This window comes from Myotis myotis, unplaced genomic scaffold (genome assembly GCF_014108235.1).
Source record: "Myotis myotis isolate mMyoMyo1 unplaced genomic scaffold, mMyoMyo1.p scaffold_m19_p_3, whole genome shotgun sequence".
NCBI lineage: Eukaryota > Metazoa > Chordata > Mammalia > Chiroptera > Vespertilionidae > Myotis > Myotis myotis.
This window is the reverse complement of record NW_023416335.1, coordinates 204,782,596-204,810,395: the sequence shown is the minus strand read 5'-3', so window position 1 is coordinate 204,810,395 and position 27,800 is coordinate 204,782,596. Positions and strand designations below refer to the sequence as shown.

The following is a 27,800-nucleotide window of genomic DNA, read 5'->3' as shown; positions in this document are numbered from 1 at the left end:
GAGGCCCTCAGAAGTCATCTTGTCCAGCTGCTTCCTGTTACAGAGGAGGTCCAGAGAGGGTAAGTGACTGGCTGGAGGTCACACAGCATGTTGGAGGAAGCACAGGTGCAAGACAATGACCTCCTGGTTCCAGAGCTCCCCCTGAGGTCTGAACGCCTCTGTCGTTGAGTCAAGGAGGGCCACCTTGCTGCTGAGCCTGCTGCAGCCTTCCGAGGGGCATGCGGGGCGGCTTCCTGGGATGTGGGCCGTCTCTGGTTCAGGAGGTTGACTCCCCCAGACGCCTGGGCCCCTTCCTGCCACTTGTCATCACCCGGGGAGGAGCGTGGCCCCACGGGGGAGAGGATGTCCATCAGGTCCCTATGTGGAAGTGGCGCAGATGCCGCCCCATCTGGGGTGTGGAGGTGGAAGGAAGCAGAGGGTGGGGACGCAGGTCTGCAGGATGACAGGGCCCGGGAGAGGTGGTGTCTCCCATGGGTGATGTGGGAGGAGAGTGATTCCAGCAGGAAACCAGGCAGAGGCCAGCTGACCTTGATCCGGCGGATAACACCCTGGGGGAGGCACCAGCCTGGACAGCGCAGGGGGCGGCAGCAGGGGGCCCTGTCACAGGAGAGGTCAGGAGGCCGTGAGTCCTCAGCTTTACCCTGGGCTGCCCTGGAGCTCCCCAACCTTCCCCCACCATGTGGGCAGGGGGCGGGGTAGGGGACCAACCTGGGGAGAAATGTATGCACGGGGGTGAGGTGAGGGGTGGGGAGGGGGCCCGGAAGCTGGCCCTTATTCCACCATTCACAGCAATTGCTGGACGTGGAAAAGTCACTTGGCTTCTCAGAGCCCAGTTTCTGTGTTAGCTGGAAAACAAGGATAAATAAAAAATCCTGCCCAGCTGGCCACTTAGCTGGTTGAGCATTGACCTATGAACCAGGAGATCACGGTTCGATTCCCGGTCAGGGCACATGCTAGGGTTGCGGGCTCGATCCCCAGGGTGGGGAGTGCAGAAGGCAGCGGATTAATGCTTCTCTCTCATCATTGATGTTTCTATCTCTCTCTCTCTGAAATCAATAAAAAAATATATTAAAAAAACCCCTGCCTCCTAGCATCACTGCGGGGCTGCACAAACCTTTCGCCCAGGACTGTCTATTCCGCGTAGTGCTGCCTCCCCAGAGGTTAGCATCTGGTACACAAATAGATGTCCTAATGGGCGGCCAATACGCTCATCCTCATCAAAACTATATTGACCTCGGAGGGGCGCGTGACTCTTCCTGGCCACCCTGCCGCTGAGGGCAGAGCTGGGACCCGAACCTGGGCAGTCGGACTCCAGGGTTCACCCCCTGGGTCCAGCCCTTCACTCCATGACCCAATTCTGTAAACTGTGACGTTTTACACAAGGAATCAAGGAGGAGGGAGAAGCCCGCGATGACCACTCAGGGGGTGAGGACACGGGGACAGAGGGAGGCCGCGATTTGTCGCAGGTCCCACAGACTTCCAGAACATCCCATGCTCTTTCTAAAAAAATTCCCCTGAGGTGTTTCCTCCTGTGTGGGTCTGGAGGGGATGTTCCCAGACCGTGGGTCCCCAGCCACTCACGGCCACGTCCAGCTGTGTGGCTGGGGCCACGTCGGCCTCACTTGGCTGCTGCGGGACCTCAAGGTTGCCCATTTTCTCCTGCTTCCGCCACTTGGCTCGCTGATTCTGGAACCAGATCTGATGAGAGAGAGAGAGAGAGAGAGAGAGAGAGAGAGAGAGAGAGAGAGAGAGAGAGGGAGAGAGATGATGGAGGTAAGCAAAGGGTATTTTCTCCATCCATCTAGTGTCTCCCCCAACATGCCTAATAACCACGCCTCCCGAGAGACTTTGCGGTTTAGAAAGCTCACGGCATCCAGGATTTCTCTGGCTCTGGAGGTCAGCCTTCTGAGAGGGGTTAGGGGCCACAGCCTCCAACGCCTGTAGGGCCGGATCATTTGGGAGGGCAGCAGCTGGGTGCCCCGTAATCAGGAGGGGTGGGGTCCATGGCCCCCAAGCCTAAGGGGGCAGTCTCTCAGCTTCAGCCACCAGCCACCAGCCACCACGTGAAATGTGAGCCCAGCCTTGCAGGCTCATCCAATTTCTAAGACAGAAATCTGGATTTTTCTGTGAGAGTTCTGAGCTTTAAAATACTGTGCAGACCAAATAAAACCCACCAGTGGGCTGTTGCCTGCTGGCAGGCCACCAGTTTGCAACTCCCGTGGGCCCCTGGGCATCTGCAGGAACATTGGCCATTTCCTGTATTCATGACCATCCTGATTGTCCCTGACACGTGGCCATTTGTACTGGGTCATTCTGCTGAGGCGCCGCTAAATTTTGAGCCACTTAGCTGGGGCTACCAACGTAGCTGGTGACAGATTTCTAATGGAAAGAAAAAGGGGAGAAGTCCGAGGCAGGGGCATCCTTAGCCAGAAGAAAAGTAGGTTGGGATAAGAGAAAGAGTAGAATGTTGACCTGGGCCCTCACTGAGATTTTGAATTCAGACGAGATTGGGCGCGTTCAGGGTGGTATGGCCGTAGACGAGATTTTGAATTCAAATGAGCCCATCATGTTTGTTAAAAAAAAAAAAAGAGTGATTTAGAAAACGGAGAGCATACCAACAGTGCAACCATTGGATTTGGGTTTGCTAGAACGGTACTTGCAAAACTGGGGATGTGCCAAGAGGGCAGGACCCACGCCTGGTGAGTGATAAGGGGCTACTGTAACCACAACCATGGAAAAAGCCAGAGACACTCAGGGGTGAAGAAACTGCACAAGGATTACAAGGAGGAGGGAGAAGCCTGTGGAAAGTTTCGGATTAGGCAGTCGATGTTTGAACCAGGCCTCAGACCTTGGGTCCAGGGTCCTCTCCATTTCTCTGCTGTCAAAGTGATGACAGCCATGTGGTCCAGATCAGGGGCTGGAAAACTAAGGCTTGTCGGCTAAGTCTGGCCCGCCAGCTGTTTGTGCATGGCCTCCCCATGAGTTAAGAATAGTTCTCACATTTTTAAATGGCTGCAAAAAATCCACAGAAGAATATTTTGTGACACATGCAAATTATATAAAATTCACATGTTAGTGTTTATCGATAAAGTTTTATTGGAACACTGCCATGCTCAATTATTTGTGTATGGTCTGTGGCTGCTCTGATGCTACAATGGCAGGGTTGAATAGCTATGACAGTGATCGGATGGCCCCCGAGGCCCAACATAATTACCACCTGGCCCTTTACAGAAAAAGTGTGTTGACCCCGGTCTAGATTGTCAAGAGGCATTTTGTGAATGAGGCTGCATAGTGGATGATGTTCTGAAACTGTAGCCAAGTGGAGAGGCAGGGAATGGGGGCATCTATCGATGGCCATCAGCGATGCCACCTCACTCCATTTTCATCCTCCAAGGAGAGAAATCATCTTATAACTATGGGGACCTCCTTTCCTGGAATGGAATGTTTAGCAGATATGACTGTATTTGTGGGACAAAGCCAATGGCAAGTTTCAGACAGAGCAGGCCCGGAGGTCCAGGATCCATAGCGTCTCGCTCAGTGTATTGAGGTGGGGCTAGAGCGGGAGGGTTGTACCTGCACCCGAGCTTCCGGGAGGTTGATCCTGGCTGCCAGCTGGTTGCGGACGTGGATGTCTGGGTAGTGGGTGAAGCGGAAGAGCTTCTCCAGCTCGTGCAGCTGCTCTGTGGTGAAGGTGGTTCGGACCCTCCGCTTGCTCTTCCTCTCCCCTGGATGGAAGGGGGAGGGGCCAAGGTGTGTCAGTGACCTTGCAGTTGGCTTTAGGTTACAGACCACAGTGGGCATGAAAAAGAGGAGGCAGGTGAGAGAAGGCAGAAGAGCACGAATGGAATAGGGCACAGAGAAAAGATGGCGCACAGGGCTCAGCCCGTAGAATTTTGGACCTCAGTGAACCAGAGGCTGGGAAGGCAAGCTCATGGATGGGGTGCCCGTGCACTGGGCAAGGTTCTCAATCCCCAGGAAGGGCTGCGATCTCCTGGGCCCAGTCAGAGAGGACGATGGGGGTGGTGGGCCCCATTTTCCGAGCCATGGAAGGGGAACTGGATTGGGAGGGAGAAAACTCTTGAGTTCCGGTCTAGGCCCGGCATCTCAGGCCCAGGAGCTGGTGGCCACAGTGCAGCACACCGGCTGCGCTGGCCGAGGGCACCCTGGAGGGCACCAGGTGGGGGGAGGGGGGACAGGGGTGGGGGAGGGGGGAGGAAAGTGGTGGGAAACTGCCCCCCTTCCAGGTTGCTCCTCTCCCCGTTATTAATTGTGCAGGCTGTGAATCACACTCCGGTGGGTCTTCACAGAGAACGAGTCAGCAGAACTTAATTAAACCTGAGCCGTTTAGCACATCGATCATAAGAAATACACAATTTACACAGGTGATTAGGCCACCTAATTATAAACCGATGTTTCTCCTCGCTCGGCTCCCTCCCCTGATTGCTCCTTCTCTGGGGTCTGCTAATGGGCCCTGGCTGCTCAGCTACAGGCCCTGGGGGCTTTGCACGGGCGAAGTCTCTGCAAGGGCCTGTCCTTGTCTTCCTGAGGCAGCGGGCTCGGCAGGGAGGGGATCCAGGGCACCCCTGGGAGCCCTCCTGTGGGCCGGGGACGCCTCCTGGACATGGCAGGTGGGTGAGGTGCAGGGCAGGAGTCTTCCAGGGCAGACCCGCACTGGCTTCCTCTCTCCAGTCGGTCAGGGACTTCCTGTAGTTCCCTTGTGCCCACAGCCAACCTCCTCTGGGAAATCTCCCCTGGCCTCCTCGATGGACCAAACCTCCCGTAGAACAGGCCATTAGGGTGCTGTGTCACCCCTCCCAGCACTATCGCCGCCGTCACTGCGCTTTCCTCGTGACTATCGGATGGCCATTTGTCTCCTGCTGGACGAGGCAGGGCTGCGCTTGTGCTCTGCTCTCCGCAGCGTCCCCACTCCCAGCTGATACCTGTGGTGGCTTTAAGATAAGACCCTTTGCATTCTTGTCTCCTTTAATGCGGGCCCACCTTAGTGACGCCCCTAACAGACGGGCCATTGGAAGCGGCAGCTCCCGCTTGGCTCCCTCCCTCTTGGATTGCTCGCTCTGAGCGATGCCACCCCCATTTTGGGAGGACACTCAAGCAGCATGTGGAGAGCCCTGCCTGGGGAGAAACTGAGGCCTCCTCCAACGGTTGGCGCCACTCACCAGCCATGAGCGCCAGCCACCGTGGGAACAGATCCTTTTTTCTGGTCCTGCCTTCGGGTGACAGCAAGCGACACCCTTCCTGCAATCTCACAGGGACCCTGAGCCAGACTGCCCAGTCAATTCATTCCCAGATTCCCAACCCACAGAATGTGAGTGACATAGTAAGTGTTCATGGTTATCTGAAGCCACCAAGTTTGGGGACAATTTTCGTGTGTGCAGCAATAGATAAGCCTGCCACCCAGCCACCATTCAGTAGCTCGTTGCATGCCTGGATGAAGCATATGATGAATACATCGAATTTAAATTATAGCCGATGCTAAAGCCTCTGCTGTCCACTCAGCTTTCTCCTGGCTCTGACGCGCTGGGGGCCTGTTACCATAGTAATGTTGTCAGCGCCCCGCTTGCTTCCCTCAGACCTTTGTGTGCTCCAGAGCCGCTTGCTACTGCCAGGGGATGACTTTCTAGGCTGCAAAGCCCACATAATTCCAAGGAGTATATTTGCTCCCTTTCCCAAAGGATCGAAGTTCAGTTTTGCACAGTGGTCACTGCCTTCAGCACTTGGGCTTAAATCCTCCCTTCAGCTCTGCTTTTTGGGGGATCCTACAAGAATACAATGTTTGTTTGTTTTGCAGGCAGGAGTCCAGCATTGTACTGCCTTGTACTCCTAACAGGGCCTAAGAAGGAATCGGCTTCTCAATTCTAGAACCAGCCTTCAGGTCCCCCAGACCTGTAGGAATGTCCCCATGGCCATGGTAGGTTGTGACTGGTGGCAGGGACTGAGATAAGAAGAGAGAGAGAGAGAGAGAGAGAGAGAGAGAGAGAGAGAGAGAGAGAGAGAGAGATATTACCACACTTATCCTGGGGGAAGTACAGGCTTTTAGCTCTGCATCCTTTAGCCCTGCTGCTGTCTGCTCTCATGGGAGCCCAAGGGCAGAGTCATTAATGAGCCATGAGACACACCCTAGGCCTCCAGGGAGCTGGCCTCTCTCAGAAGGAGGTAGCGGTCAGCTGGCCTCAGCATCCTCTTAAGTTGGGAGACCCTCTTGGAATTTTCCATTGGCTGAAGACCTGGGAGGGTCCAAGCCTTAGATGAGGAGGGTCCCTGTGAGCGTGGAAAGATGTGGGGAGGATGCACCTTGGCTGCTGCCAGGAGACACGGGGGAGCGGAGCACGGTCCTTGGCCTGGATGACTGGCCTGGCCCCAGCTCCTGTAGGTATTGGTTCTGCCGCTCAGAACCAGCCACTCTGCCTCCCTGGGCCTCAGCCTCCCCAAAGAGTGGTCTTTGGACCACCTGCATCCTTGGACCACTTTTGGGAGAGCTGGTTAGAACTGGGATTCCTGGGCACCGTCCTGGACCTAGAGTCAGAGTCTTGGGTGCCAGGCCTGCCATGCGGCATTTTCAGGAGCTCCCTGGATGTGCCAGGCAACCTCCACCAGCCGTACCATGGAGCCCTTAACGTGGCACGTGAGGCCAGAGGACTTTACTCTTTTGTGGTTATTACTGGGGTGATGCCAAGAGGGAAATAGGTGGAGTGGGGGTGGGGGTCCTGTGAGGGTGGTAGAGGCCGCCCCTCCTGCCACCCTGCCCTGCCCTGCCTGTGGGGAGACCCTGCTGCTGGGAGGAAGCTCTGAGTGGGAAATTGCCGTGAGTGAAACCACAAGGCTTCTCAGCACCCAGTTTGCTGGGGAGCTGGTCATGGTGTCAGAGCTGGGAGGGACCTCAGGAATGGTCCTGAATGCTCTTTCATGCTCCACATGGGGAAACTGAGGCCCAGAGATCCCAGGCTCGCCTGAGGCCTCCCGTGAACAGGTGCCAGCTGGGCGTAGAGGCCAGATTCCTGCAACCCCAGCTTCCTGTCCCCCTCGCCCAGCGTCTCACAGACTCTGCTCCTTCACAGTGTCTGCCAGTGACCTCTGTGCTTTCCGACAGGTCGGCATCCCATCTGCATTATTATTTGCTTAGCAGCTTCCCAAATAGACATTTTTGTAAACATATTTAAAAAGAAAACCTCACATTGTGACCAAAAAATGGGGAACCAGCATCCTGGGTCCTAAACAGAAGCTTCATGTACAAATAATTAGAACTATTGGCATAAATCATCTCATCTTTGTCTGCGCGCCCCTCAGAATCATCTTGAAAACCACCCGGGGGCCCTTCACTGGCCTCGGAAACACGGGATTCCCGCAGAGCGCCGTGCTCAGGAGTAGCCTGGAGGGGGTGGTCTCAGGCCTCCAGGGTGCAGTCCTCGTGCTAACACTCATGTGGTGTTGGCAGCCGATGGGTCTTCTCCTCCTGGTGCAGCATCTATAAGGTGGGGGCTCACACCTGTGACAATTTGATGGCAGGTTGGCCATGGAGTGCTGGGAGCCAGGGGCGCTGTCTCACCCACCGCAGCTCTTTGGGCGGTCACCCCTGGGGTCTGCTCTGGCTGTAGCTGGATGCACCGGCGTCTTTAGGGAGGTTCAGGATGAGTGGCCGCCTGCCTTTTTGCCAGAAGCCATTGTCAGCTAGGAGAAGGGCGGCTCCTCTGGTAGGGATATCAGACCTCTCTCTCTCTCTCTCTCTCTCTCTCTCTCTCTCTCTCTCTCTCTCTCTCTCTCCCTCCCTCCCTCTCTCCCTCCCTCCCTCTCTCGTCATGGATTCTATGAAGCTGCAGCAGGAGAGACTGAGGCTGGACCCCCCGGAAGAATGGTTTCTGTGAATGCCCGTCCACTTCACTGGAACATATGAATGAACTTCTGGCAATGACGCTGGGGATCCTTCCCCATTTATAAGCTCAGCTACAGGGGGACCCGCCACCTCCCTGGGAAGGAGGGGTCCTTCATGGTCTTCCCCTGCAGCTGGGGAAAACCCCCTCTCCGGAGACTGGACTGGGGGGCTGTGGGTTGTGTGTGGGGGTTCCCTGGATTAAAGGGGTGGGAAGGAGGAGAGAACTGGGACCCTCATGTGAGAACCGCGGGCTCATTGACTCTCAGATGCCAGTGGGCACTTGAGACATCACCTCGGTGTCCCCTTCCTTCCCTCGACCGTGTCACCGAGGATAAAGCTTGGCCCGAGGGGGAAAGGGACGTCCTGCGCTCACACAGGCCAGGCTAGCACTGAGTCAGATGTCACCGACTCCTGCTCTTAGCAGGTGCCTTCCCCAAGCCAGCTGTCAGGGAGGGGTCTGGATGTGGTCACTGCTCCTTGGGGACATGCCCTGGGGGGAGCACTGGCCTGGGGCGGGGTGCTTAGGATGGGCAGATCCGGGCAAAACCTCAGCCACTGCCGCTGAGCTGGCTGGGCTGCGCTCACGGAGGAGAATGTGTGGACTGAAGTGTTTAGGGGCGGCCTGAGCAGGCTCGGACCTCGGGTCTTCTGCTTACTCGCTGGGCAAGTCGGGGACACCGTCCACTGCTCTCCGTTCACAGATGGGTTTCCACATCTGTCAGGCTATGGTCATGATGAAGGCACATGGGAGGCACACACAGCCTCGGGGACAGTGCCTGTCACGTCGTAAACGCTGAGTAAGTGCCTGGCAGCAGCATTCCCACTGGGGCCTGGTGGCAGGACAGGCCCCGTCCCTGCATTCTGCAACTCACTGAGCCTGGTGCCGCATCAGAACAGCCACAGTTCTGGGCTGGGTAGAAAGAGATTGAAGGTCTCAGCCCCATGCCTGGCATCTCTGAATTTTAGAGCCCCCTCTCCTGTCACCACAGCGTAACCCAGCTGGGTCGTGGAGACTCAGGAAAGGATAAGAAATGACCAGAAGACACTTACCCTGGGGCTGGTCCTGGGGGGGCCTCTCCAGCCTGGAGCCTGCAACGGCCGCTTGCCCGGTGCCCCGTCCACCTGCCCCTTCCTGCCGGCCCCCGTCGCTCCTCTCGGCGGGCCTCTTTAAGATCTCCTCGATGGAGAAGGACAGGCCCAGCTTCCTGGGGGCCTCACAGCACCCCGAGTCCTTCCTCTCCATACCCCGCCTGGGCACTCTCCGTGGGCGGCTGGGAGGAGGGCAGAGGGGGCTTGTGGATGCCCAGGGTGATGCTGGTGGCGGGTGGCTGCTTCCTCCCCTGAGACTCCTGGGATCAAGAGGGCAGGCAGAGGTGGAGAGCCGGGAGCCTCATGTTGGGTTATCCGGGCACGACGCCGCCTCCCCAGGGACTTCCATGGGCCGCTGCCGCTCACTCCTGGGATCGAGGTGCGGGTCACACGGGAAGAGCTGGGCCGGCTGTACCCCAGTTGGCTTCAGTCTTACTGCAAAGGGTCTTCTCTGGGCGGGCGGCCTCAGTCTCTAGCCTAGGCCTGGGGCCCCGAGGTCACGGCCAGCGGGCAGCAGGGCATAGAGCTGGGTGGAGGAGAAGCCTGCCCCCAGAGGCGAGCTGGGGCAGCGGGGCCACCTTCTTGCCCTTTCTCTGGCTTGTGGCCTTTCCCGCTGGCTCCGGCCAGGCCTCTGGGAGGCTGCGGTGCCACCCTTGAGTCCCAGGTCCCCAACTCCGTCGGGGGCCGCACCACAGCTGAGGGTGTTCCCAGAGACCCCCCGGGATGTCTCTCAGCTCCGTGGCATCTAGTCTCCAGAATGCACCTTCCGAGCACCCGTGCTTCCGATGGCCTGCAGGTGGCGGCCGGGGCTGGGGGGGTGGGGGTCACTGGGCACTGCCAGGCGCTCTTCGCGATGGGCCGGGCTGAGTGCTGGGCCTCCCAGGCGGCTCTGGTCCCGCCCTGACTTTCTTCGCTCCCCGACCTCACTTCAGAAACCTCTCGGTGGGCACCCGGACCAGGGTGCTTCTTCTCGCCTCTGGCGTCCTTTCTGCTTTTTTCCTGCTTGCAGGCCCCTCCCTGCCCCCGAGACAGCACCAAAGGGCCTTTCTCTCTGCCCCGGAGCCGTGGGCTGGGAGCTGACAGGCATGGCCTGTCCTGGCCAGGAGCTCTGTTCCCAGTGACTGTGTAACCAGGGAGGAGGGGGCAGTAAAACGGCTGATAAGCAAGAAACTCTCCACCCTCCTTAGGGCCAGGGACGCAGGTGTCTGGGGATAGGGGCAGGGGGCAGAAGGAGGCTAGAGGACGGGTTTTGGGGGCTGGGGCTGTGCGGGGGAACTGGCCAAGCTGGAGGAGGTCAAGGGAAGGTGGGGCAGGATGGCCAGGAAGTGTCTGCGGCCCAATGAAACATGTTTACTCAGCCGGGAGGGTTTATGGGTCTCCTTCAGGCTGGAGGCTGGGCCAGGGTGCAGTCTGCTGGGTGTTGGCACAAGAAGTCTCTCTCAGGTGTGTTTGCAAATATGTGGGGACACTGAGGCCCAGGCCAAGGGGCCGTAGTGGATGCCATGACGGTGTGAGCCAAGTACCTTATTGGGGAGTTCCAGAATGCCACGCGGGGCACAGGGGCCGATGTGCATGAGAGTGACAGATGCCCCGGGAGGGAGTGTGCGCAGGAATCGGGACATTAGACTCTAGACCTCTGTCAGAGGGTGGGGGTGGCAGGTGGGCGTGGGGAAGGCTGATCCTCACACCCTGAGGAGGGTGAGTCGGGAGAGTTCGGGACTCACCTGAGAGGGGGAACAGGGCAAGTCAGGGGGTCAGTTTTAGGAGCTGTTCCCCATGGAAGTGTCAGGCTCTCGGGTCCAGCTAGGGGACTCTGGGCACACGTAAACCCTAAAATATTGGGAGCGTCATTGCTCACCCGTGTCACAGCCAAGGTAGTTGGACATTCGTTCAGGGGCCCAGGCTCCTTCCGGGTGGGATGCGACCATCCTCCCGTCCTGGGCTCCAAGTTTCCCAGGGACAGGAGGGAGCGAGGAGGGAGTTTTGTAATCGGAAGTGGAAGTGGTTCCTGGAACTGCTGCTCAAGTTCTGTGTGCGGGGTGAGTCACATGACCCTGTGCCATGCACGGGGGCTGGGAAACGGAGTTCCCCTCTGGGCCGGGAGGAAAATGACCCAGTGGGGTGGATGCACAGTGAAGTGCCTGCTGTATACCCTTTAATGTCAGGAGGCAGAGTCCTGCAGAAGCCAGCCCTCCCCTTCTTCCCCCTACCCTACGCTGGCTCGCGCTGGCTGGCTAACAGAGCTGTTGCCTTCGGAGGCAAGTTTCCTTCACTCGGGGCAGAGAGGCTCCATGAACAGACAGACACAGGACAGAACAGGGAGCTCTTTTATTTTATTTTATTTTATTTTATTTGGTAACCAGAGGCTGGACCTGGCTTAAAGTCGATTCATATTTCAATTTGCTTGGACCTGGGATTCTGGGTGATGGGTTAAAATCCTCCATTTATATCACTTACTTGCAGTCAGTCAGACTAGCCTCCGAAGACCAGAATATCAGGTTGGTGTAAGGCAGTGATGGTGAACCTTTTGAGCTCGGCGTGTCAGCATTTTGAAAAACCCTAACTTAACTCTGGTGCCGTGTCACATATAGAAATTTTTTGATATTTGCAACCATAGTAAAACAAAGACTTGTATTTTTGATATTTATTGTATATATTTAAATGCCATTTAACAAAGAAAAATCAACCAAAAAAATGAGTTCGCGTGTCACTTCTGACACGCGTGTCATAGGTTCGCCATCACTGGTGTAAGGCTTGCAGGTGCTCCTTGAAATGCTCTGGAAACAGTGGAAGAACTGTTACATATGTAATATCATATGTAATATATAGATCATACCTCCTTATGGACAGCTGTAGCAAGCTAGAGGACCATTGCTCACCATGGGATTGATTGAGTCTAGTAGTTCTGGGTGCTAGTGCATGGCAAAGGCCTTTATTCAGCAAACATTCACTTGGTGCCTACTGTGTGTCTGACACTAGGCTAAGTACTGAGTAAGACCAACATGGCTCCTGCCCTGCTACAGATCAGAAAGGAGGCTCAATAAACAAGCAGACGAATAGATAAAATAATTACAAATTATGGTAAGCAGTTTGAAGGACACAGTGCTGTAAACTGTCTTACAGTTAGTCTGTCTTATTTATTGCTATGTTCAGGAAGGTGATTTTTAGGTAGGGACGAAGTGGTAATATCCCTCCTACCTTGACCATACGTATGGCCATGTGCAAGGCTATTAGAACTCATGGTTGCACCTCAGAGAAAGGGGGTATTGCAAAGAGAGGGATGAAACTTTCAAATTGACATGAGTTGCTTTTTTTGAGATCTCTTGAAATGCCACGAGATGCCTTGGGCTTACCTCCTTACCCATTATCAAGGGCGATGTTAGCCAGTTAAAACTGGCTTTGTTGGCTCATTTTGATTTGGGTAAATGTGGATGTTGTCATTATAGCTCTTGGTTTGATAAAGACTGCCAGTAAACAAAATAAAATTATGTCACATGGTTTCCGAGGGTCTGGAATTTTGGAGTGACTTAGCTGGGTGGTACTGACTCAGGGTCTCTCATGAAGTTGTTGTCAAGATGTCAATTGGACTTTGGTTATCTGAAGGTTGGACTGTGGCCGGAAGACCTGCCTCCAAGAAGGCTCACCTACATGGGTGTTGGCTGGAGGCCTTAGTCCTCACTGTGTAGGGCTCTCCATAGAGCTGCTTACAACATAGAAGCTAAATCCCCCTGGACTAGTAATGAGAGAGAGAGAGGGAGAGGGAGAGGGAGAGGGAGAGGGAGAGGGAGAGGGAGAGGAAGAGGGAGAGAGAGGGAGAGGGAGAGAGAGAGAGAGAGGGATTAAGAAAGAGACCAAGGAAAAAGCTGCAGTGTCTTTTGGAACTTAAGTTTGGAGTGACATACCATTACTTCTGACATATTGCATTGGCCACATAGACCAAGCTGACACAACATGGGAGAGGGCTACACAAGGGTGTGGATACCAGGACGGTGGGAAATCAATGGGAGTCATCTTGGCGGTGACTTTCATGGTGTGTGTGCAAGAAATTTAAAAACTTTCTAGTTAATTCTACACATTTAGTCTTGTCTGGATGGACCCAAAGGGTGGATTATCCCACTTTCTAAAGGCTCATTCTCTAGTCCCCCCCAAATGATGGACACATTGTTTTCCTTGATATTCCAACCAAGTCATCTGTCAAGTTTCTTCCTTTATAGAGTGCAAGGCTGAGGGTCTCTGGTTGATATTTTGTAGGAAGAAACCCTTGGGTGTTCAGCATATTTATTTTGTACGACTGACCTTTTTATACCACTTGTGCAAAAACGTGTCAGGAACAATACAAGAATTGCAACAGCAATGACTGATTTCAGCCTTTAACTCAGTGACAGGGAAACTAATTGAGGGCTAAAGGACAGGCACTCAGTACTAATCCTCACCTGCCCCAGGCACTTGGGCAGAACCTGCCCCACAGCACAGGGTGAGGACGGAAGTCAGAAGGAGTGTGTCCTGGGGAAGCCAACCATGATTTCAAGCAGAGCACAAGAACCCAAGCTTTGGTCCCTGCTCCCTGTAATGGGCATTTTATGACTTGAAAGGATTTTTGGATGAGTTGTATGAATGGCCCTTTGTTACGAGGAACAGAAAGTTAAGAGTCTTTTCTATGCAGATGACATGGTTTTATTGTCACCGACCAGGAATGGCCTCATTACTGTCACAAGAAATGGCTCAGGATGAACTGCTCCAACCCCCAGTTGTCATTTTTGGCAGATGCTCTCCAATGTGGAGTTGGCTTTTATTCAACAACCTGTGGCTGGCACTCACCCTCTCAGTCATGCAGGGCTCCACTTTCCTACTCAGTCATCTGGGGGACTCATCAGGAGGTGATAGTTGCTGAATATTAGGTGTCCGTGGGTGCAGTGTTAGGGTTTCCTAAGGCCTTCTTAGGAGATTTGTAAAATGTACTTTGAAGAAAATGTTAAGCTAATATTGTCAAGACTTAGCTAGATGGACTAGGGCATTATTTCTCAGTATGAAAGCAGATTCAGAGCTGCCCTCTTAAGGGAAACAGCTTCTCACAGGCATTCCCACAAGCATTCCCACAGGCATTCCCACAGGCATTCCCACAGGCATTCCCACAGGCATTCCCACAGGCATTCCCAGAGGTATTCCCACAGGCATTCCCACAGGCATTCCCACAGACATTTTCACAGGCATTCCCACAGGCATTCCCACAGGCATTCCCACAGGTATTCCCACAGGCATTCCCACAGACATTTTCACAGGCATTCCCACAGGCATTCCCACAGTTATTCCCACAGGCATTCCCACAGGCATTCCCACAGGTGTTCCCACAGGCATTCCCACAGGTATTCCCACAGGCATTCCCACAGGCATTCCCACAGGCATTCCCACAGGTGTTCCCACAGGCGTTCCCACAAGCATTCCCACAAGTATTCCCACAGGCATTCCCACAGGTATTCCCACAAGTATTCCCACAGGCGTTCCCACAGTTATTCCCACAGGCGTTCCCACAGGCATTCCCACAAGTATTCCCACAGGCATTCCCACAGGCATTCCCACAGGCATTCCCATAGGCATTCCCACAGGCATTCCCACAGGTATTCCCACAGGCATTCCCACAGGTATTCCCATAGGTATTCCCACAGGCATTCCCACAGGCATTCTCACAGGGATTCTCACAGGCATTCTCACAGGGATTCTCACAGGCATTCCCACAGGCATTCCCACAGGCATTCCCACAGGCATTCTCACAGAGATTCTCACAGGCATTCCCACAGGCATTCCCACAGGTATTCCCACAGGGATTCTCACAGGCATTCCCACAGGTATTCCCACAGGGATTCTCACAGGCTTCCCACAGGTATTCCCACAGGTATTCCCACAGGCATTCCCACAGGTATTCCCACAGGCATTCCCACAGGCATTCCCACAGGTATTCCCACAGGTGTTCCCACAGGCATTCCCACAAGAATTCCCACAGGCATTCCCACAGGTATTCCCACAGGCATTCCCACAGGTATTCCCACAGGCATTCCCACAGGTATTCCCACAGGTGTTCCCACAGGCATTCCCACAAGAATTCCCACAGGCATTCCCACAGGTATTCCCACAGGCATTCCCACAGTTATTCCCACAGGTATTCCCACAGGCATTCCCACAGGCATTCCCATAGGTATTCCCACAGGCATTCCCACAGGCATTCCCACAGGCATTCTCACAGGGATTCTCACAGGCATTCCCACAGGCATTCCAACAGGTATTCCCACAGGCATTCCCACAGGTATTCCCACAGGCATTCCCACAGACATTTTCACAGGCATTCCCACAGGCATTCCCACAGGCATTCCCACAGGCATTCCCACAGGTATTCCCACAGGCATTCCCACAGGCATTCCCATAGGTATTCCCACAGGCATTCCCACAGGCATTCTCACAGGGATTCTCACAGGCATTCCCACAGGCATTCCAACAGGTATTCCCACAGGCATTCCCACAGGCATTCTCACAGGCATTCCCACATGCATTCCCACAGGCATTCCCACAGGCATTCCCACAGGCATTCTTACAGGGATTCTCACAGGCATTCCCACAGGCATTCCCACAGGCATTCCCACAGACATTTTCACAGGCATTCCCACAGGCATTCCCACAGGTATTCCCACAGGCATTCCCACAGGCATTCCCATAGGTATTCCCACAGGCATTCCCACAGGCATTCTCAGGGGCATTCTTTTAGCATCTCTTCATGCGGAGGTTGACCCACTTGATTGATTGTTAATGCACACAGGTCTTCCCTCAGCTGGTGACATAGAATGTGCGTGCGGCAGGCTGGTTCTTACTACAGACTATAACTCAGACTGTTTGCTACCCTCATGACATTTCCGGGGAAGGGTGTTGGATCTTCCAGGGCTCACATAATAGTTCCCTTAGGAGAACTGCCGAGCCAGGACAGGCCCAATTCTCTTGAGCTACCGGGCAGTTTTCTAAGTTTTAGAATCACTGTCATCTTGATCACTTATAGGTAGTTGTGTTTCTGTTTTCTCTGTGGCTCCTAGGAAGCTCAGTTAAAACAACCCGACTCGTTTGGCCTCTTGGGTCTTCGAGTGTGCTGAGCTTCCTTTCCCTCACCCTAGTTTCTCGATCTGTTTGTTCTTTAAAGTATGTGCTGGGTTGTCTGTATTCAAATAAGCCTCCTCGAACCTTTCTTTTTTAAAGAATCAAGCAAAGACGTGAATAAACACTAGTATAAGGAATGGGTCAATCCACCTATCATCCTAAAACAATCAATGAGTATTGGGAAGGAGCAGGACCCTGGTCTCCTGACTGCCCAGCTGATGTTTTCCTCTCAGACCGTGAAGCAGGCACATGAGTTCTGTGGAGGCAACACATCCCTGCTCCCACAGGCAGCAATCCTGGGTCAAAGGTACCCACAGACTTTGGGATACACTGGTGAGCTCCACACCTAAGCTGCTGAAACCCAAAGGACCTCAGCGAAGAACTGCGAACCCTGAGAGAAGATGAATGTTGTTAGAGATGGGCGGGGAGGGAGCCCAGCCCAGCACAGCGGAGAAGGTGTAGGCACCGCCAGGCATACTTTCAGGGAAGCTGGCCAGGGGAGGGGCTGGAGAGTGTGCCAGGCAGAGGGAACAGCCTGGGATGGCTACAGTCTCTGGGTACATGCATGTGCATGGGTATGCATGCGTGTGCACCTACGCATGTACATGCGTGTATGTGCGTGGTGTACATGGGTGGGTGTATGCTCAGGGGCGGGTGCCAGGTCCAAACCTCTCAGCCTGACAAACACGCTCTTCACCACCTGCCCTCCGCCTCTGCTTCCCGCTCTGCCCCGAGTCTCCCCGAGTGAATCCTTGCTCCTGAATGGGCACTGTGTCCTCTGGGTGGCTTTCTCTCCATCCCCCCTGCCGGGCCAGGTCCCTCCTCTGTGCCCCTCAGTTCTCCAAACTTCCCACTGTTGAAATAAAATAAAACAGAGACCAGGCTTGAGAAATCTCAAGCACATGAAAACCATTTAAGCCATGGAAGCAAAGCAAAATCTAGCTTATTTCATGAACATGAGCGAAAATCCACTTAGATTATTTCTTGTGAATGCCTCTGGTGATCATAGAAGATACTCGTCATCTTCCTACAATGGTATAAGATAATCCCTTTGAACCGACCCCCTACTGGCTGGAAACCCCCTGTAATAGCCAATCGCGGTGAAGGACACCCACCTCCTCACTTTCGCTGTGTAAGCCGCCTGTGACGCCTGCCTCTCTGAGCTGCATCTCAGGCTTGGGCTTGAAGTCTTTGGGTTCACGAACGGTTTGTTTCTTGCTCAGTAAAATATTCATGTCAAGTCAATGTTCCCTTTGACACCTCTATCATAGTTCCCTGCGGGATACCCCGCACTTCACCTTTCACCCCACACACCTGCCCAGTGGCTAGCACACAGGAGGTACTTAGCAAGGGCTTGCTGAAGGAAAGTGTGTTAGCACATTAGTTAGCATTTTGTTTGGCTGCATGGCACAGAATATGGAAATAGAAGTCTTAGAAATATCAGTGTATTTTCCTGTCATGTAAGTGGAGCCCTGGATGGCCAGGCTAAAGCTACCTACCTTCCTACAAGCCCCATCCTCAAGGTTACCTTACAGCCCTCGCTGCCTGCTGGGGCTCCAGGCGGCGGTTTGAATTCCAGGTGAAAGGGAAAAGGGACTGATTTCTAAGCTCGGTCAGCCCCTTTCCCAAGAGCTTTTCTGGAGGGAATGTCACCTAATGACTTTCTCCTGTGTCTCATTACACCTCCCCTCTCAGCTGGAAGTGGGGCTGGACTATGTAGACTTTAGCCTGGGGACATCGTCACTCTCCATAGCTTGGTGACAAGAGGGAAATGTGACTGTTGCATGAATGTAACAACCGGTGGCCTGCAGTACAGCTTGCCGTTGGGAAGCTGTAATGGACAAGTCTCCTGAGAACCTGGAGAAAGGAAGGGAGATGGCCTTTTTGGTGACGTACGTAGTCATGAGTAATGCACACAACACACGGAAAGCAGAGGGTGCAGAGAAACTTAGCGAGACCCAAGGCCTGTAACCTGCCATGCAGGTGTCAGTGTGAGAGGGCTGGTCGGCCCTGGGCACAGAGACCCCCCCAGGCGCAAATGGTGGGGAGCCTCTTTCTGACCATCGTGTCAGGGAGGGGGCCACGGGGAGAATTTTCGCAAGTGGACTTGAGTTGTTTTGGTACCACGGGGAAGACCACACCCTTGAGATGTGTGTGTCACCAATTGCATACCAGTCTGAGTCAAAGTCACCATCTTGGGTTTCAAGTCGCTATACAATTGAACAGCTCGGACCCTCAGCTCATGACTGTGAGCATGCTGGGAGTCAGACACATAAAGATGCAACGTGGCAGGCAATCAACGCTATAAAGGGACAGAAGCAGAGTAAGAAGATGAGAACGGGAGGGCAGGCATGAGAGTGAAGGAAGCATCTCAGCAAGAAGAGCATAGGCGTCAGGATGCTGGAGTCCCCACCCAGCTCTGCCGCTGCCTTGCAGCGTGGGGCTACGTCACTGGCCTCAGTGTCCACATCTGTAGAATGGGCCCAGAGGTTGTAGTGATTAGGAGCATGGACTGTTGCGTGGGTGCCTCTCACCTTTGAATCCCCTCTTGGCTGTTCACTGAACAAGTGACTTTATCTCCCTGAACCTTGGTGGTCTCATCTGTAAAATGGGGGTGGGGCAGCTACTACAAAGGCGTGTCTGGAGGTGGCTTGAATGAGGCGCCTGCTTAAAGCAGGTGCACGGCTGATAGGGGTTTCTCCCCCTTGCATGCCCCGCTGGACCTGGACACTCTGTCCTTTCTTGATAATCTGCTTTCCGCTGTCGCTGCCCCTGACTCCAGATTCCCTCTTGCAGCCCGTCTCCCTGGTGACAGTTGCTATGATTGTCTCAGAAGTTCAGCGGCTACCACCCATTGCGCAGAAGGCCCTGTGTGCTGCCGTCTGGAGTCCCTTTAACCCACAATTTATTATGTTTGTCGTCCCCAATGACTTCTCAAATGAGCCCATAAATTAGGAGGATTAATAATGTGTTCCTGGGTCTTAAACTGGTAACTTGTGTTATGGGGTCCATTTATGTACCAATTATGATCAATTGACCTTTCGGACCGTATCACCATCCATCAGGGCACAAATGGTTCTTGTCTCGGGGCTCTGAGGGTTGAAGGGAGACATGAGCCAAGGGGTGTAGCGTTATGTAGCTACAGTGATGTGGGTTCTTATTTCTTCTGCACCCACGGGCTCCATCTCTTCTCAGGCGTATCACCTAAATATGCGTCACAACTCTGCCCTGTGTGGCTCAGGGGATGTAGCATCGGCCCTCACACCAAAAGGTGGCAAATTCGATTCCCGGTCAAGGGCATGTACCTGGGTTGCAGGTTTGATCCCCAACCCCAGTCAGGGTGAGTGCGGGAGGCAACCAATTGATGTGTGTGTTTCTCTCTCTCTCACATTGGTGTTTCTCTCTCTCTCTCTCTCTCTCTCTCTCTCTCTCTCTCTCTCTCTCTCGATATGTTAGCTTGACTAATAATCATTTCACTATGTATGTACTGTATATAAAATCATCATATTGTACACCTAAATATATACAGTTTTTATTAAATAAAATTTAAAAGAAGATGAAACCACCTTATGTGGTTTCAGTGGAAGGCTAGATTAGTCACCCACCCAGAAAATCAGGGAGGACCTCCTGGAGGAGGAGGCACTTGCGCAGAACTGGGAGACCCCCTAGAGGTCATCTCTCTCACCTGACAGATGGCTAGAGAGGGGAAATGACCTGCCTGGCAAGTGGTGGGGGAGTGCCACCCAGGTTCACTTTTGAGTTCTGCCACTTATGAGCGGTATGAACTTAGTCGAGTGACATCTCTGGGCTTGTAGTCTCTCATCTCTTAACTGGGACTAGTGACGTCTATGTGCCAGGCTTGTTGCAAGTATTCACTGAGACCACACAAGCAGAGCACAGTGCCTGGCACCCGGCCGGTCTCCACCTGATGTGTGCTGTTATTTCCAAGGCCTCCCAGGGTGGGTGGCTGTGCCGTGGTGGGCGCTGTGGCCGACTCTCCACCACTCATGGCATCTTCGCCCTGTTGGGTGGCGGCACTTCAGTTTGGGGAACTGTCCTCAGCTCCAGGCCTGGGCCCAGATTGGCCAAAATCAAACACCTAGGAATTATCCAATTCCTTCCCCTCGCAGCCCGCATCTAAACCATCAGCATTCCTGTGGGTTAGACCTTTCGGCTGTGTCTGGAACCCCATCACTCCCCACCACCTGCCCCTGGGTTGAGACAGTGTGTCCCCTCCTGGGACAACTGCAGGAGGTTTCTGGTTTTTCTCCTTTCCCTTCCAGTCTAGTTCCATACAGCTGCCATATCTGGTCTCCCTGCTCAAGAACCTGACCTGACCTCCCCCCATCCCCGCTTTCCAGTGAATCCAGAAGAGAGCCAACAGCCCTGTGAAATCTGACCCCACAGCCTCTCTGCTCCAGCCACACAGACCTCCTGGAATGCACCAGACACACTTGCATCTTTGCATGTGCTGTTCCCTCTGCCCGAAATGCTTTTCCCTACACAATCTCATGGCTCACTATTGTATTCCTTCTAGCCTGCTCGAACACCACTTACCTCTCCTCTGACACCCTGATCCCCCGTTTGTTTTTCTGTAGGCTTTAGCTCCTTCTTATGTGCATCTAATTTTCTTATTTAGTTTGTCTATGGCTAAGGGCTTACCGCCTATCTCTCCTGCCAATTGGATCGAAAGCCTATGAGAGTTGGGCTTCTTTGTCCATTTGTTCATGGCGGTAGCCCAACCATCTAGGACAGCATCTGGCACAATAAGTACTAATCAAAAGAGGGAGAGGAAGCCTCCTCCTCCCATTGTCTCCTGGCCTGGGTCCCTGCTCCAGCCGCTCAGTATTTGTGTTTTGCACAGGCAAACTCCGAACTGTCCAATCGGACATCATTCTCTCTCTGCCCAGTGCCAGCCCCATGCATCATCCCCTTGGGTGAGACCAGCCTGTCGCTGAAACATAAAGCTAAATACTTTGAACCTTAGTCATTTGTATCTTATGCTTAACACCATTTTTCTATAATTAAAATAATGCACAAATTTTTAAAAGGAACAAGGAATGCGTCCCCTTTTTCTCTTTCGGGTGGAATTTTTCTGACATGATGCTATAATGGTATTTTAGGACAACCTTCCATTCTTATTAGAGTTTCACGGCACAACTAGGAAGACGGTCATTTTTGCAAAAATGCTTGAGGGCTTCCTAAGTTGTCCTCAGGGCCTCTCTTAGCACTTTGATATTTAAATTACTCTCTTTTGATGTACTTATTCATTATCTTCATTGATTTCCTCTTTGTTAATTATTAAAGGTCTCACCCTTTACCTAGAACTAATAACCAGCATGTTTTGAGTGCCCACCATATGCCAGGCTCTGCGTGTGTATTAATGGGTTTATTTTTCCCGCAGCTGTCCGTGGACACAGTATGCATGCATTATAAGGGAACTGAGGCACGTGAGGTGCAGTAGCTCGCTCATGGGGCAGCTAGTTAGCGGAGGAGTTGGGGCTGAACTACTCATTGGTCAAAGACGCTGTGTGCGATTTGAGCCACGAACTAATATCACTTTTGTTGGCCTCGTGAAGTCCTGCCTCCTTTGTGAGATTTGCATATGCAAATCAAATTAGTTTGCATTTCACCTGCCACAGCATCATGGGATGTGAATGTCCCACAGCCCATGAGGTTGACTGACCGCTGTCCCAATGGTGTGATGAGCTGGTGTGAAAGGGGGTGGGACATTCGAGCTGCCTTTACTGGGGGCCAGTTCATTGATGATTGTTATGTATGGGAGGACTTGCATGAGAAGTGCTTTAGGGACAAGTAAACTCACAGCTGTGCCTTTAGAGTGAAGAACCCAGGCCCCACCGCCCCCGTCATGCTGTTTCCTGGATTCTTTCTTGGACAAAATGTAAACCTGGTCATGATGGACCGATCATTCTGCCGGTGGGGCCAGGGCTGGAGCAGGAGATGAAGCGAGGCTGCAGGACAGGAATTGTGTGCCAGACCTTCCGGGAGATTTAGTTAGTTTTTACCACAAGCCAGAGAGAAAGGTCTGGCATGCCATTTGGCAGATGAAGAAACCAAGGCACAGGGAGGTGAGGTCACCTGGCTTAGGTACGCAGATCTAGATTCAAATTTGGGTTTGTCTGTCTCCCAAACCCATATTGCACCACCTTCTCGTTAGTACAGAAAGATTAGCTGTGTGTGTGTGTGTGGGGGGGTGGAGGGTGGGGGGGGTGGGGGAGGGGGGTGGCTTGGGGACCACTGGCAGGGTTGGGCTAGGAGGCAGCCAGGCGGGTGGTGGTGGCAGGAAGTGGGCAGCTGGGCCTGCAGGGAATGAGACAGTCCCAGATAAACGCCACTGGATCCACTGGACCCGCTTGCCAGCATCTGCTCCCATTGGCTGCCTCCTGGCCTCTCCTGTTCCGAGGACAGCATTTGAAAACATTCGTTCTCCAGGAGCAGAAAGGAAGGATGATACGATCCTCCGATGATACGATCGATTGCTGCCCCTTACAAAAGCCTGAGGATGTGTCACTTCCTAATTCTGGGGCCGCAACAAGGACCCTCTCTGCCAGCCCCCGAGACGTCAGGTTGACCGGCTGGAGCAGTGCCCGAGCGAGGCAGCAGGACACAGGGAGCCCCCGAACACGGGGGAGCGTGCCTCTTGATTCATGTAGCAATTACACGCAGCGTGTTACATTACAGGGCTAACAGGAAGTAAACCGGACGAGCATCTGTCCCCACGAGTCCACGCAGCGCCTGGCTGCTCATCCCCGCGGCCACCTGCGGCCTAGCCCCTGGAGGCTGGTGAATGGGTAATATTTTTGACACATCTAGGAATCCCTGGGGAGAGGGCCACACCCTCCCAACCTGTCTCTCCCTTGGTTTCCCTACATCAGTGGTTCTCAACCTTCCTAATGCTGCGACCCTTTAATACGGTTCCTCATGTTGTGGTGACCCCCAAACATAAAATTATTTTCGTTGCTACTTCATAACTGTAATTTTGCTACTGTTATGAATCGTCATATAAATATCTGATATGCAGGATGTATTTTCATTGTTACAAATTGAACATAATTAAAGCACAGTGATGAATCACAAAAACAATATGTAATTATATGTGTTTTCCAATGGTGTTAGGCGACCCCTGTGAAAGGGTCGTTCGACCCCCAAAGGGGTCGCGAGCCACAGGTTGAGAACCGCTGCCCTAGATGATCAGGGAGGTAGGGTGAGGGGGTCAATATCATCTTTTTGGGCCAGATCCTTTGTATTTGGTCTTTGGCTGAAGACATGAAAGATCCCCCACCCGCTCCTTCCTCCACAGTGTGAGCTGAGGCCACGGCCAGGCAGGAGGCTGCTTTCCTGGGGGATGTGGGAGGGCGCAGAGCCTGTGACTGAGGGCTGGGCTTCTGTGGGATTCTCCTGGGTTGGGCACAGCCTCCACAGTGACAGGCCCTGGTGCTGGGGGTTGGGGGGGCAGAGGGAACCCTCCTGCAGGAACGTGAGCGGTCAGGCTCCCGAGGCTGGAATGGGACTTGGGACTCCCCTCTGCCTTGCCACCCTCTTTCTCATCTCTGCTGTGGCTTCCTTCTGGTCCCTTCCCGGCTCCCTCCAGGCCCCCGACGCTGTGCTCAGGTGACTCCATTAGGACTTCGGGAAATAGTCTTGGGGTTCAAATGAATTCTGGAGGAAATGCAAATGATGATTAGGAACATGACTGAATTATTAAGTGATTCTTAAATGCACGAGGAAACAGCTTCCTCTCATCACTAACCCAGGAAACGGGCATTGAAACCACAGAGTCCTGGAAATCGGCTCCCTACGAGGGAGGGGTGTGGTGAGAATGCTTCCCAGGCAGCCGTCTGGGTTCACTGTGAACTTTTTATTCAGCATAAAACAGTCTGGGTGTGTCTCAAGATGCAAGTGATTCAAGTTTTGTATTTTTCAAAAGTCTCAAATACTGCAACCCCGAACATGGGCCCTTCGATCCCGGGGGGTGGCCCCCAAGCCTCTGCTGGGGGTGGGCTGCTCAGGAGCGAAGGCAGAGCTGGGAAGTCATCTCACCGTCTGCAGCAAGGACACATGAGTGTGACTGGGGTGGGGACGCGCAGAGCCCTGAAGGCCAGCACACCTGGGTGGCATCCAGACCGAGGCGCCGCCTCCCCCGCCCCAACTCCCCCCCATGCTGTGGCCTTCATAAGACTGGGAGCTTAGCCACAAGATAACAGCCCTGATGTGGGAGCAGCAGAGCTGCGGGGGGGTGGGGTGGAGGTGGGGGGAGGGGGGAGAGGGAGGGGAGTAAGGAAGAGAGTCCTGGCTCTGTCTCCTGGTCCTCAGTGACCTTGTCCCCAGGCTTGGTTTGTAGACACAACACCTCAGCCTCTGCCTCCACCATCACATGGCCTCGTCCCTGGAAGTCTGTCCCTGCATCTCTTCTGTGTCTATGAGGCCACTGGCCACCCTGGGTGAGGCCTGCCCTGATGACCTTGTCTTCACTTGATCACATCTGCAAAGGCCCTCAGTCGCAGGCTGGAACTTGCACATGTCGGTTTTTGTGGGGCTGCCATTCGGCCCATAACAGTCAGTAAAGCACTTAGCGTGGTGCCGGGACCTCCTCGGCTTTCAATAAATATTAGCTGTTATGATCTGAGGCTCCAAGAGACACAGCACACAGTCTCTTTGCAAATGCTAACACGCCGGGCAGAGTTACGGCCGGCTCTTTCCTTCATTCGTATTAACCGGAGGGGCCTTGACACAGAGGCAGAAGCTGCAGAAATCCTCAGGGAAGAGCTAGACGGGGAAATGACTACCTCTGAGTGCCCCGGTTAGCGACCGAAGGCAGGGAGGGGTGGGAGGGTGGCAACGGAAAGCGCACGGCCAGCAGGAGGCGTCCCCCCGCAGTTGGTGGCCGCCTGTGAGACCCAAGGCAGACACACAAGTCAGAGCACGGCCAGTCAAGTTAGAAAGAAAATAGCCACCTCTCAGGCCCGAGTCCTCATAGCCGGGACCACCTGGTCACCTGTGCGCCCCCAGAGTCCTGTCGCCTCTACTTCCCAGACAGGCCCCCAGTCACACCCCCTCCCTCCTCCGCTACTGCTGCTCTTCAAGCCGCCATTGCCTCTTACGTGGACAACCGTGAAAGCCTCCACACCCCCTCCCAGCGTCATCCTTTGGCTCCCCACCCCCTTCATGTCCTAACACAGCTGCCAGATCTCTCTTTTAATTAACATAAGTCAGGTCATGCTTACAGCTTGTCAAGGCTTCTCATTGCACTTGGATTGCCTTGACCCACACGCTCTTTCCTGACTGGTATCCCTACCACCCCGCCCCGCTTGTTCCCTCAGCACTCCCTCCCCATTTCTTTCAGTTTCTCCAACACACCAAGCCTGGGCCTGCCACAGGACCTTTGCACTCGCTGCTTCCTATGTGTGGAAAGTCCTCCCTCAGGCCTCCTCCCACTCATCAATCATGCTTGTCTCTCTTCGAATATCTTCCCTGACTGTCCCATGGAAAGGGACTCCCTGCCCCAGACCCCCCTACCCCAACCTTGGTACTTTTTCATTTTCTTTCTAATACCTGGATCTGAAATTATCTTGTATATTTTATGTATTTGCTGTGTGTCTGTCTCTGTTTTTAGAGAGCTGAGAAATGATGAATATGTTTACTTCTGTCTCTTTAGTGCCAAAACAGGGTATAGAATACCATAAGAGCTCAGGAAGATTTGTTGTATGGATGAAAAACAGGTCTGTGACCAACAGTCTGGAGGCATGAGGCAATGCAGCCCTTCTCACCATTCATCCCTTGGTCCCCAGTTTTGACCAGTAAACCTCTGCTTTGCTCCTGCAACCCAGTCCCTTGTTCTCTCACTTCCTCATTCATTCCACAACCACTGATCACCTGCAATGTGCCACGTGCTCTCACAGGTGATGAAGAGGCAGATTTCAAAAGCTCAACGGGGACAAGCACACAGAGACATCTACCCAGACCTGGAGCGGAGGAAATCAGGGAGGACTTCCTGGAGGAGAGGATGCCTAAGCTTGCATCTTCAAGGATGCGCATAAATCGGACAGGCTGGGAATGGAGGTGAGTGGAGTGTGGGGAGGCATGGCCACCAGGCAGTAGCCTAGGGAAGCAGAACAACATTGCCATGCGCTGGACGGAGCACCTGGCAGGGATGATCTCATCTGTCCACCTGGCAACCCTGGAGGCAGGTGCTGTGCCAAGCCCGTGGGGCAGAGAAGGGAACTGATGTGGAGAGAGAGATTCGGGTGTGGGAGGGAACACAGCTAATATGGGGCTGAGATCAGGCGCCAGTATGGGTGTCCCCTCTTGGCTTGAGTACTTCCCTCCCTCTTCTGTCACCTGCACACCAGGAAGTGGCCTGATGCTACAGTCCTTGCTCTATATCCAGTTCTCCCCCCCGCCACTCCCCTCCCCGACTTCACCAGACACCCCCTGTGCAGGGTTGTGAAAGCCTTCCCGGTGGGTACAGTCCAGCGGCCAGACCTTTTGGATGCTCGACTCTCCAAACCTTGGCTTTCCCCAGGCTCTGGACCTCGTGCTGGGCATACCCTCTCTGTAGTTCAGTTACGATGCTTTCGGCTGTAAGCGAGAGAAACCCCAACTCAACCTGCCTTACACAAGGGACTTTATATCTCCAGTGACAGGCATGGAGTCCTGCATCCATCTGCCCCCAGCAGCCACCGCTGCCTGTGGGAACCTGCCTGCCTCCATCCTCATTCCAGAGGGGAGCTGCTGAGGATGCCCACTGAGGCCCTCTCTCAAGGCCACGGCCACGGGAGTGACTAAGGAGGGACCACAGAGACTCAGGTGCCCAGGAAACACCCCGCTACTCCCAGGATGAAGCCCCGCGTGCAGCAGCTGCCGCAGACCCCAGGCCCCGGGTGGTCACAGCGAGACCCAGCACGAGGCAGGCCACACAGGGGCCACGGCACAGACTCTGACTCAGCGGCCTTGGTGGGAGCCTCCGTCCCCCCACTGGGAAGCTGCGGCCCCTCCGGCACGTCACTCACCTCCCAGGGCCTCCGTTTCCTCTTCTGTGAGCTGGGGCCAGTTACAGGCTGGGAAGAAAGTTCCAAGGTGATGGTGGAGCATCCTTTTAAGAAATGCTGCCTTCGTTACACAGAGGCTGCCTTTTGGGCACCAGGACAAGCGTGATTTCGAGTCAAAAGTGAATCAGAAGAGCTAGTCTCGGGGTACGAAGATACCTTAGGAGCACCTCAACCAATTTATTCTGCATCCATTTCCCTTTCTATGTTTTCACAGGGATGATACAGCGCTATGTCTAAATAGCCTAAAACAACCTTCAAAACAAGTAAGCTAAAACGTCTATGTGATACGAAAGCATTGGGCACAGTTTAGTTTGGCAGCCTCTCCCCTTGTTAGTGCTACACAGAGATCGTGCTCCTTACGAACAACGGTGCGTACTTCAGGGGTCGGCCAACGTTTATACCTGAACGGTCAGGAAGTCGGTATTTCAGGGTTCACGGCCGCTGTGGCGCGTCAGCGGGCACAGACAATCCTTAAAATGAATGAGCAAGGTGGTGTTCCAATAAAACTTTATTTATGGGATGTAGATTTCATATAATCTCCATGTGCCACAAAATATTATTCGTTTGATATTTTAATCATATAAAAATGGGGAAAAAAACCCCACTCTTGGTTCCTGGGC

General features: G+C 53.7%; 1 protein-coding gene across 1 annotated transcript in view; it reads right to left on the bottom strand.

The window, feature by feature from the left end:
• Positions 1–357: 357 nt before the first annotated feature.
• The window catches only part of ISX (intestine specific homeobox), a 58,569-nt gene continuing 31,126 nt past the window's right edge, over positions 358–27,800 (bottom strand). The window contains exons 3-6 of the mRNA XM_036299047.1: positions 8,939–9,159; positions 3,574–3,725; positions 1,582–1,698; positions 358–597 (exon numbers count right to left, since the gene is read on the bottom strand). Coding sequence (XP_036154940.1) covers positions 358–597; positions 1,582–1,698; positions 3,574–3,725; positions 8,939–9,159 — 730 coding nt within the window. The remainder of the gene's footprint in view (positions 598–1,581; positions 1,699–3,573; positions 3,726–8,938; positions 9,160–27,800) is intronic.